General features: G+C 35.9%; 2 protein-coding genes across 2 annotated transcripts; both read right to left on the bottom strand.

Annotated features, from left to right (window-relative positions):
• Positions 1-1,558: 1,558 nt before the first annotated feature.
• LOC138340494 (F-box protein At3g26010-like) lies at positions 1,559-2,716 on the bottom strand. The gene has a single exon (XM_069292220.1). It carries the CDS (start codon positions 2,714-2,716, stop codon positions 1,559-1,561), a length of 1,158 nt encoding a protein of 385 aa, XP_069148321.1.
• An 8,040-nt stretch (positions 2,717-10,756) lies between these two features.
• On the bottom strand, positions 10,757-11,380 carry LOC138340493 (uncharacterized). Its single transcript, XM_069292219.1, has 2 exons — positions 11,201-11,380; positions 10,757-10,987 (listed from the first exon to the last, which is right to left on the bottom strand). The coding sequence occupies exons 1-2, from the start codon at positions 11,378-11,380 to the stop codon at positions 10,757-10,759; spliced, it is 411 nt and encodes a 136-aa protein (XP_069148320.1).
• Between the last annotated feature and the right edge of the window lie 729 nt (positions 11,381-12,109).

The raw sequence follows: 12,109 nt of genomic DNA, 5'->3' as shown, positions 1-12,109 counted from the left end.
GATTGTCGCATAATCAATAAATAACTAACTAAAAAAAGAAGAACATTAACGAAGAATCAACCGGAACACGAAGAATAAACAAAAATAAAGATGAATTGATGATAAACTTGGTATGTCGAGATAAAAGGAGGAATGAGAATTTTTTTGGTTATTTGGTTTGTTTGTGTGAGTTTAGGTGTGAGGAATTGGGGATTTTTTAGGTTTATGGATTAGTTATACGGGTGGGTTAAGTGGAATTTAAAATATGGGTTTAATTAATTGGTCAAACCAGGTTCCTCCGTAGGATTGTGTCACGTGTACCAAATAAGTTTTCTGTTATAGTGAGAGGTAAATGTGCACTGCTTTTTGGAATGCAGGGGTACTAATGAACGAAAAGTATGACGAATGATATTTGTATGTCATTTACGATTCTTCAACGTTATGTTTGTCCTTTTTCTCTTTGGAGTTTCAAATTTCAAAATGGAATTTTGAGTTGTATTGTGTTTTTGCCTATTTAAGAATCATAAAGTATTGATCTTGCGAGTTTCTTTTCATAGGAATTATGAAATTGGTTTTTGTTGAATGAAAGTGATATAAGGTGAATTGTTTTTTTTGTTGGTTCTTGTGGGTTTCTTTTAATAGGAGAATATCTTGAGCAATATTTTCATGTATATTCGCAAGAAATTATTTTCCTTCCGTTTTGAAAAATTTCACCTCCAAACTCGTATGAATTTACTTGGGGATCTCCCTTGGGAAATATTTCTACGAAAATCAGCAAGAAATTTTATTTTTACACGAAATTTTGTTAAAAAAATTGCAAGACTTTTTTTATGGTTAGTGTGGATAAATCCGCAAGTAAAACACCTGAGGATTTTACAAATTCCCCAGGTAAATTACCTCGAGCTCGTATAAATTTGCTGGTAAGAGTTATCTACGAAGGCTTTTCCATTGAATTTAATTTTGCGAGAAAATTCGCATGTAATCAAATTACATGGGGATTTTACTATATTATATCCCCGCGTAAATCCTTAGGGTAATGGAAACTTTTATTATAGTGATTGCATAATCTAACTTCATTTGGGTTGGAGAATTACGTTCTAATTTTCTAATTCTCAGAGATTTTCAGGGAACATTAGAGATGTTTTTGGAGTTTTCCAGGCATAAACAAAATTTATGTACGAGAAAAGAAAATATATGGAGAATTCAAAAGTCTATAAATATAAAAAAGACATCAGTGCATCCTCAAGCAGAAGCAAAATGTATTGAATTACTGGCTAGCTTATTCAATACCATGCCTGATCAAATTACTCTAAGTAAAATCTATTGAATTACTTGTCCACAAGCACAACAACTTAAGCAGAAATCTATAAAAACTAAAAGCACCAAGCCAGAAATTTAAAATATTCCAAAGATAACAGCAACACCAATCAATGGATTCGATCGTCAACGAAGAACATCTCCTTCAAACACTGAAACACAGAAAAATAAAATATAATTCAGTTATATTGAAAGAGAAAGAGGCATTTAAATGGGAAAACTATTTGTTTTGTACAACAAATACGTAATACCTGTCGATAGCCTACTGGAGACGCGGCCATTGAGGCCACTCATAGGAAAACAATTTGTAGTGTATTGTCTTCCGCCAAGCTTCTCCAAAATCATAAACAAATTCAGCAGTATTTGTTTCCAAATCATATGAAATAACCATGCTTCTTATTTGCAAATACAACATGTGCGAAAGAGCTGGATGAAAAATCATGTTCCGAAGCTCCCTAGCAAGAGAACTACCTCCTCCAAGTCCAAAATCTTGTTCACATTTCTCAACTACAGATGCAACATTGACAGTGTACTTCCTAGCCCATACTGCATCTCGACTTGGAAAATTGTTGAGTTGCCAACAAGTGATGGTTGTCCAACCAGTCGATGCTAAACAGATTTTCCCGCCTGATAATCCAAGGCAACAATAACCAGGATAGATCACCGTCCTCCGTTCAGGCAATTCCAAAGCCCGAAAATCCTCGTTTACACTATCATAAACAGTCATCCATTGTCCATAATTATCTAGCCAAAAGAATACTCTATCGAATACACCGGCCGAGGATGACGAAATCTCATCCCTAGAAGGGTACAATGGAAAAGGTACATCCTCAATTAACGAATTAGCAGTCCACTCTTTAGTCTCTGAAGAGTAACTTTCAATTGTTAAACTATACTGGAACCGAAACTTCATCCTACTTACTGGAGAAGTTACTTCATAACGAACTATAGTAAATGAGACAGACTCATCGGTCTCCTTTACTATAAATCCAACATATGGATCCTTCAAAGGCATTTCAGTTCTTGAGAGATCAAAACGCTGCCTTGTGACAGGATTATAGACATAATAAACCCTTTGTCTACTTCTAAGCTTATTGCAGAGGAGGAACCCATTAGAAGAGGCAACAATGTAAACTCTTTCACTGATAAAATCGATAGACTCATCCAAACTATTACCAATTAACAGTGGTGATTCCTTGGATGAGAAAAAGAAACGGCTTTGCAAACGTTTCTCTACACAAAAGAAGCCAAATAGGTAGGGTTTGGGCCATTGGAGACGAGAACGGTAAATTTCAGCAACGTACTTTCGCCAGTTCTTTGATACGCTTGAACACCTTGCTAGCGATTTCAAAGGCAGACCATTCAGTATTTTTATTATGATTTCCTCAGAAAAAAACTTTTTGCGTTGCCTACTACTCATTCTAATACTACTTACAAAGATCTGGGAATAGTTGATTTTGAAGAGTTTTGTGTAAAAGGTGGAAATGAAACACCTTTTTATAGCAAAATCATCAATACAAAGTATTAAATAACACTATTGTTACAACTATCTGTAATTTTATTTTAGCTAAATAATATAAATATAAAGTAACTGATGATTAGTTGGATTTGACAATTTTCCTATAATTTAAATCTCTAACACTTTCTGCATTTAATGAAGTACGACTATAAATGAAATATAATTAATAAAATCAGTTAGTCATAAGTTAATAATTTGATCTAAAGATGTTCTTATTGTCAACAGTTTAATCTAATAATGCTATTTTCATAATAAATGTACCATTTCTTTTCTTTTTGACCATATTTTAATGGAATAACTTCATAATATGACATCTATATATATTTAAGAAAAATAGCTATGTTTTATTTTTTTCATGTTATATGGATATAATTAGACTCTCTCTCTCTCTCTCTCTCACTCTCTCTCTCTCTCTCTCTCTCTCTCTATATATATATATATATATATATATATATATATATATTGTAATAAATAAATATTAAATAGAAAAGTAATTATAATTGAATGCCTAATAAATTATGGAAGGCACATTTGTGATTTTTTTTTCATGTTTACCATCATCAAAAAATAAATTCATCAATATTCATACATTACATATTTTCTGTTTCCCCCCCCCCCCCCCCCAAATTCATTCAAATTCAAGATACTTTACATCACTAAAATAAATTTTTTTGTATTTTTGTATCCATCTGGTATCTTTAAATTGCATATTTAACTCGTACTTATACAGTTTGATACCCAAAAGTTGTATTTTTTCCGCTCGTTTGTCCAGTATATTCATACTTATACAGTTTGTACTTACAAATTGTATCTTTTTTTGCATTTTTTGTATAATGTATCCATATTTATATACATAGATACTTGTATTGTTATATAAGCACAAGTTAAAATATTGATTACGAATACAATTATATCTACATATATATAAGTAGTAAATCGAAGGTAAAAAGTTGATTAGGGAATACAAGTATAGTTGTGAGGTTTTATAGTCCGGCAAGTTATACGAGAGTTCTGTTAGCATGGGCGGATCTAGAATTTTTATTGAGTGGGTTCGAAGTATAAAAAAACAAACACGTAAAAGTTACAAGATGAAAAACCAAGTGGCATAGGAGGAAAATTTTAATATTAATCTGATAAATTTAACTTATATTGTCATGTTATGTTTAAGTTTTTCCTATTTTTACCCTGATCCATGGAGCATTTAGATTTTCTAATGTCTTTCCTTTAATTTTGCAGTATTCTAATTTTGAGATTTTTTTTTTCAAAATTTTGAATTAGTGCGCATATGATCATACACATGTTACTTTAAAATAATCAAGATTCATTAGAAAGGTGTAAAGACCAAGTTACTAATATTATAGTGCATATCCTAAGATTAATAAATGACATCGTCGATTTTTTAGTTCATTTAATTCAATTTACTAGGTTATTCATTTGTTAAAAAAATAAATTTTGAATCAATAAAATAAATTTAGTTTAGTTTTAATCTCTTAATAACTGACTTGATAATTGTAAGAAAGAGATACAATGGAATTAAGAAAAAAATCAATTAAATAGATTTTATTAAAAGAATATTCACAACTTTTCAAGTTTTCGATTCAATTGATCTTAATTTACTTTATTTCATATAATAGTTTTCTAATTCAATTTTAAATTTAATAACAATTCATCATTTTCTCAGACTGTTTCTTTAAGTTAGTAAATGAGAAGAGAGTTACGTAGAAACAAAATAAGCAATATAAATAAGAAGAATTAAAGATAAAAATATGAAAAATGTGGCTAGTAAATTTAAATAAAGAAAAATCAGAAAAATATATAACATAAAAAGAAAAAATAGAAATAAAAGAAAATAATATAGTTTTAGATTGAATCCACAAATGGCGAGGCCTTTTATTGGGTATTCTAAGCAGAAAGCTCAGCCCATCTCAGCCTTTTAAAATAAAAAAAATGTTAAATCTTCTTGCACACATCGAGAATCGAACTCGAAATGTGCAGTTCAGAAATGAACCCCCTTTTCCAGCGACTCACGCTCTTCTTTTGGTTGTTGAGGGGCTTCATTTTACTATCTACACACTAAAATTCTTAAGTCTACCTTATATATGCATTGTAATTTTGATGAGGGGTTCGGGTGAACCCCCTAAGCTCCAGGTAGGTCCCTTCCGTAGAAGTTGCATTGTATCATCACATAGCTTATAGTGATGGTTCTTGGTTAGAAAAACTCCCACATATATATATATATATATATATATATATATATATATATATATATATATATATATATATATATATATATATATATATATATATAAGAGTTCTCCATATAATGCATCTTTTATTGTTGCTCTATCATAAGTTGAATATCCATAGTTTAGTATGATATATCACAATTTTTATTGACCTGATAAAGAATATGATCTGATATGTCTTTAAATAAGTATGTTTTTAGTTATTAAGTTAATTATGGGAAGTTGCTCATTGTATGATTTAATGTAAGGATAGTGAGATATTTTTAGAGTCAATTCCTTATTTAGTTTGTTGTACTTAAAGATGTATTAATGTATAAATTAAAAAAACAAAAAAAAACAATACAAAGATACAACAAAAACATGATATAAATTGTAGTCATTTATTGCAAATAACATAATTATAGCTATTGGTATTCATTAACCCTATAAATGTAGTTATTTATGTAAGTTGCTCTTTGTTATTTCTAATAAAACTATTACTTTTATAGGATTTTATTCTTGTTTATTTTCCTTTAAAATTACTTTAATTAATACATTAGTAGAAAATAACATTTGTTCCTTTTAATATCTTTTACCAATTAAAATAAAATAACAACATTTACATTTTAGCTAATAATATAGATCAATAATTGCATTACTAATTTCATTTCGATAACCGCAAAAAACAATTCTAATAAAATAGAGAATATTTGTATTTCTTAATCTTTTTTGAATCGATATAGGATATACATGTTCCAATAAAAATGGTTATTAGGAAAAGAATGTATTTCAAAAATAAAGGGAAAATGATTTGATATACGCCTCAACTTTGGTAATGACCTGGTCGGTCATTTTTTTTAATATTTCTTGAATTTACCATTTTTTCCTCCCGTTATCGACCCCGCGTATTTTGTGTTTGGGTTTTGAAAAATGGTTTCAAACTTTGAGTTTTAAGTTGAGAATTTGGTAAAATTTGAGTTTAAAAGGCTAATGTTGTTTTAAAGAAAAAAGGTTTTCGTTGTCCTTGGAGTTTCAAGTCTCAGAATGGAATTTTGTTCTCCTTGTAACTGATCAAATAAGTCATTAATACGCGGAAGAGGATACTTATTATTCACTGTTACCTTGTTCAACTGTCTGTAATCAATACACATTCTCATAGTCCCATCCTTCTTCTTCACAAACAATACAGGGGCACCTCAAGGTGATACACTAGGGCGAATAAAACCCTTACTCAATAAATCCTGCAGCTGATCCTTCGATTCTTTCAACTCTGCAGGAGCCATACGGTATGGAGGGATAGAAATAAGATTAGTTCCCGGCTCCAAATCAATAGCAAAATCGATATCCCTATCGGGAGGAACACCTGGAAGATCAGAAGGAAATACATCGAGAAACTCCTGAACCATGGGAACAGAGTCCATGGGAGGTGGTTCAACACAAGTATCCCGAATAAACGCTAAGTAAGACAAACACCCCCTCTCCACCATTCTCTGAGCACAAATAAAAGAGATAACCTTGCTAGGATAAAAGCCACTAACACTCTTCCACTCAACCCTCGAAACACCAGGCATTGCTAAAGTCACAGTCTTAGCATTACAATCAAGGACAGCGTGATAAGGAGAAAGCCAATCCATACCCAAGATAACATCAAAGTCTACCATCCCCAGAATGATTAAGTCTACCCAAGTGTCATACCCAGCCAAAGAAACAAGACAGGATCGATACACTCGATCCACTACTAAGGGCTTGCCCACGGGTGTAGAAACACGAATAGGTACAGTCATGCTATCACATATCATATCAAATTTAGCAGCAAAATAGGTAGACACATAAGAGAATGTAGAACCTGGATCAAACAACACAGACGCAGGTCGATGGCATACTGGGATAATATCTGTAATAACAACATCAGAGGTCTCCGCCTTAGGTCTCCGGGGGAAAGCATAGCAGTGGCCTCCTCGTCCACCTTCATCCTGGGTGGTACCTCTACCCCCACTCTGTTGAGCTGTAACACCAATACTAGAAACTCTATCACCTCTACCTGACTGAACTCTACCACGACCTCTACCCTGTGGTGTTGGTGGTCTAGTCTGGAATGAAAAATTAGTTCGAGTCCCACCACGACCCCTTTGTGAAGTACACTACCGCATTAGATGATCGGGATCTCCACAAGTAAAAAAAAATTTCTGACTTGGGAACTATTGTGTGGACCCTGAAAACCCACTATAATTTCCTCGCCCTGTAGGTCGCTGCTATGAACCGTACGAGCCCTAAACCGGTTCATAAGAACCCTTAGATGTCTGGCCAGCCTGAAATGTCGGCATAGATGCATGAATAGGTCCCCGCTGCTGAAAAGAACCACTCACTCTCTGTGATCCCCTACCTCCAGATGAGGCACCCTGAAACTGACCTGATATACGAGCTCTTTTAGGGTCCCCAAACTCATCTCTCTCCATCAATTTCATCTCTTTGGCGGCACTCACAATGGACTGGAAAGAAGTCCTCTCCCTAGATGCCCGAAACACAGCTAACCTGATAGAGAAAGTCAATCCCCTCACAAATCTGCGAATCCTCTCTGTCTTATATGGAACAATGGCCAACGCATTCCTAGACAACTGGCAAAAACGCGCCTTATACTCTGTAACCGATAAACCATCCTGTCTCAGACTCTCAAACCTCAAGCGACTCTCCTCTCTCACGCTCCATGGGATAAAACGATCTTGGAATGCACTAGCAAACTGCTTCCAAGTCACTGGAGGAGATCCAACTGGCAAACCCCCCAAATAAGTCCTCCACCAGTATCTCGCTGGTCCACGAAGCTGTAGTGTAGCATATCGAACCCTATGTGACTCAGCTAATCCAACCACCTCTAGTAACTCTCAGCAGGTAGTTAGAAACTCATGAGCGTCCTCGCTCTTCCCACCCTGAAACTGAGGTGGGTCCATCTTTCGAAATCTCTCATACCTACGCTGCTCATCCTCTGTCAGAACAACCATCTATGCAACTTGACCCCCAACTGCTGGTGCAACATCATTCTGAACCGCGGAATCTACTGGTAGTTGCCCCACCGCACCCTGAAAAACTGGAGCTTGTTATTGCTCTTGGGTCTGAGCCCCCTCTCTAGTACGAGTGTCATGTGGTGTGGTAGTCACCCCACCACCCTGAGAAAAACACTCTAGCACACTTAACACCTTCAATAGTGTATCCTGAAGCAAAGGTGTGACTACAGGATCTGGAGGAACCTTGTCCTCCCTGTCATCAATCTGAGGTTCTGTAGAGACCTCTCTAGTACGACCTATCACTGGTGCTACTCCACGTCCACGACCTCTGGCTACTGTCGTACTACTAGCACGACCTCGAGCTCGAGATCTACCCCTACCCCTAGCTGGTGCCTCAACAATTGCCTCGGGAAGTGCCTCCCCTCTGCCAGTAACATTAGTTCTAGTCCTCGTCATCTGTCAAAAGAGTATACAACAACTTAGTACTAACGGAGGTAACTACGCACGATGAGAAATAATGAACAAAAGAAAGTTTCCTAGTGATCATCGTAGCCTCTCAGAGATAAGTACAGACGTCTCCGTACTGATCCTTGAGACTCTACGTAGACTCGGCTTGTATACATGTGGGACCTATGAACCTGGGGCTCTGATACCATTTTTGTCACGACCCAAAAATGAGTGTGATGGCGCTCGTCTTATCCCACCAAGACAAGTCAGCCTAAAACCCAATATCTAATAAAGTGCGGAAGTAAATGACAATCCAACAACAATTTCTATTGTGAAAACCAAGTCATATTAATTCAATCCCCAAAACCAGGTTGTCACGTGCACAAGCCTCTAATGTAAATATTAGAGTTGAAATAAAATAGAAGTCTAACATGAAGTTGTCTTTCAAGTAAAAACGAAGTCATAAACTGGAGTAGGAAAGTTGGCTGAGATGACAAACAACTACCTCACAACCCTCCACAAGATGCCTCGGAAACGAAAAGAATGACAAGTATCACGAGGATCCGGGCTCGTAACCTACAAAAATTTGTAAAAGCAAGGGGTGAGTACCAAACCACGCGGTACCCAACAAGCAAACCTCTAAACACAAGTTAGGTGAACAAAATATGGGTACTCCTTACACCCTATCTAAACCTCCATGCTACAGCCTAACAGTTTATAGTTTACCAAACACACAACTCAATAACCACACTCTATCAGTTTACACATTCTCAATAACAACTCAATATTCAACAGTCACAAGCTTCACAGAGAAACAATCACAAGATCAGCAAAACACGTGTTCAAGTTCATTAATAATAAAATTTCCAATTCCATGAGATGCAATATCAAGTATAATGATGCATGTCTTTCTTAACGATACACACGCGCTGTCTCTCAGTCCGGGACCCATGGGGGACATATCTGTCCATGCATCTGTCGCGCGCACGACACGACCCTCGATAATAGTAACCTTCGCGGCGCGCGATACGTCCCTCGAAATATAATATCCATCGCGGCGCGCGATACGACCCTCAAAATGGTACATCCTCTTACCACATCCATGTCTCAGATACAATGCAAATGACATGCTCAATGAAAATGAGGAGATAACCATTTTGATAACAAAGCACAATAAACAACAAGGAATACAACACCAACAAATAAGAAACAAGTCTCCAAGTCATTCTCAACACTACAAAAGGAAATACACGAATTTCATACGCTTAACAAGGGTTTAGAAATCCACTTGCCTCAAATAGTAGAACAATCACTTCGGAACTTGAGTCTTCCCTTTTTGTTGAACTTCCAACTCAAAACAATCTATTCAAATAAGTAACCACGATAAGATTTTTGAAACTAACAATACCTATATATCTATCTTAGACCCGAAACTCACTCAAGGGCGTAACAAAGTTCCCAAATCTTGATTCCGGTCAATAGGTCAAATCGTATATTTTCTAAATTTCAAGTATGACATTAAGTTATAACTTTTCCAAATAATACAATCATACAAATTTTCTATAATATAATATACCAATATTTAACACCTTGACTCACTACATTAAAATTTCTATATATATTAAAAATTGTAAAAATTAAACTAAGCCCTAATAAATTTTTTTTTACGGACGACCACTGCATTCAAAATATAAATGAATGCCTTTAGTTATTATGATGATTACATAGCCATCAATTGGCCATAATGATAAAAAAAATGCACGAAAGTCAATTTGCTCCAATTCTAAGTGACTGCAAACAAAAATATAATATATATATAATATATAGTAAATTTGTTACCTTCTTACCTTTTCCTCTCATTATTATAATAAATATAACTACCATTTGAATTTGATCCATATTTCAATTGCATAAAGAAGAAATTATTTTTGTTACCTGATCGTGAAGTGGGTAGTCTCCCCGCCAGCCGCCACTCGATGCAGGTTAATTCTTTCCCTTTTTCTCTTATCTCCTTTTTGTTTTTAATTAAAGTAATTAGGTATTTAAGTGGTAAATTTCACTAACTTAATTTTATTATATGGAACAAATGGTATAAGATCTTAAATAAAAGATACTTTAGTCCATTAACTATCAATTAAGTCAATTTTTCACAAATAATTAACTAAAGTCAATGAATAGTTCAAGATTATCGAAAATGACTTCTGGGGTCATTACATTATCCACCACTAAAAATCATGTTCTTCCTCGAACACAAAGTGAAAGAAAGTACCTTAAGCTTCAAAAAGTTGAGGATATCTGGCAAGCATGTCTGACTCAGTCTCCCAAGTTGCCTCTCCCACTGATCGGTGCTTCCATTGCACCTTCACTGAAGCAATCTCCTTGGTCCTAAGCTTTCGAAGCTGCCTATCCAAAATAGCTATAGGCTCCTCCTCAAATGTCAAGTCTGGACCCATCTCCACAGAATCGAGTGAAATCACATGAGATTCATCCGAAATATACTTCTGAAGCATAGAGACATGGAAAACAGGATGAACTGCCGACAAACTAGGTGGCAAGGCCAACTTATAGGCCACCTCTCCCACTCGGCTCAAAATCTCAAAAGGTCCAATGAACCTAGGGTTAAGCTTGCCCTTCTTTCCAAACCTCATCACACTCTTTATGGGTGATACTCAGAGCCAAACATAATCACCCTCCATAAACACCAAGGCTCTAACTCTCCGATCTGCATAACTCTTCTGTCGACTCTGAGTTGTCAATAATCTATACTGAATCATACAGACTTGCTCCATAGCATCTCTAAGCAAGTCTGTATCCAAAGAGTCCATCTCTGCCGAAACAAACCAACCAATCGGAGTCCTACACCGTCTTCCATACAACGCCTCAAATGGGGCCATCTGGATACTAGAGTGATAACTATTGTTATAGGCAAACTCCGCTAATGGTAAATGTTGATCCCATCTAGCACCAAAATCGATCACACACGCTCGAAGCATATCTTCCAATACCTGAATGTTCCGCTCAGATTGACCATCTGTTTGAGGGTGAAATGCCGTACTCATATCTAACTAAGTGCCCAGACCATGTTGTAATGCCTTCCAGAAATGAGAAGTAAATAATGAACCCCGATCTGATATGATAGAAATCGGAACTCCATGTAGTCGCACAATCTGACTGATATATAGCTCGGCTAACTTTTCTGCCGTATACTTCACCCGAACCGGGATGAAGTGGGCAGACTTGGTCAGCCTATCAACAACAATCCAAATAGAGTCATAACCACCCACTGTGATAGGAAAACCCACAACAAAGTCCATAGTAATCCGCTCCCACTTCCAAGTAGGAATAGGCATCCTTTGAGATACACCCCCAGGCCGCTGGTGCTCACACTTGACCTGCTGGCAAGTCAAACACCTCAAAACAAAGTCTGTAATATCTCTCTTCATCCTACACCACCAGTAATGCTGACTCAGATCATGATACATTTTTGCCGCTCCCGGATGGATAGAATATCGAGAATAATGGGCCTCCTCAAGGATCAATCTAATCAAATCGCCTGTCTTGGGCACACAAATCCTGCCTCCGATCCTCAAGACACCATCAGAATCAAGGACAGCCTCCTCAGC

The sequence above is a fragment of the Solanum lycopersicum genome, chromosome 12 (assembly GCF_036512215.1).
Source record: "Solanum lycopersicum chromosome 12, SLM_r2.1".
In the NCBI taxonomy this organism is placed as follows: Eukaryota; Viridiplantae; Streptophyta; class Magnoliopsida; order Solanales; family Solanaceae; genus Solanum; species Solanum lycopersicum.
The sequence above is the reverse complement of the archived record's forward strand: the minus strand, read 5'-3'. Positions and strand labels throughout refer to the sequence as shown.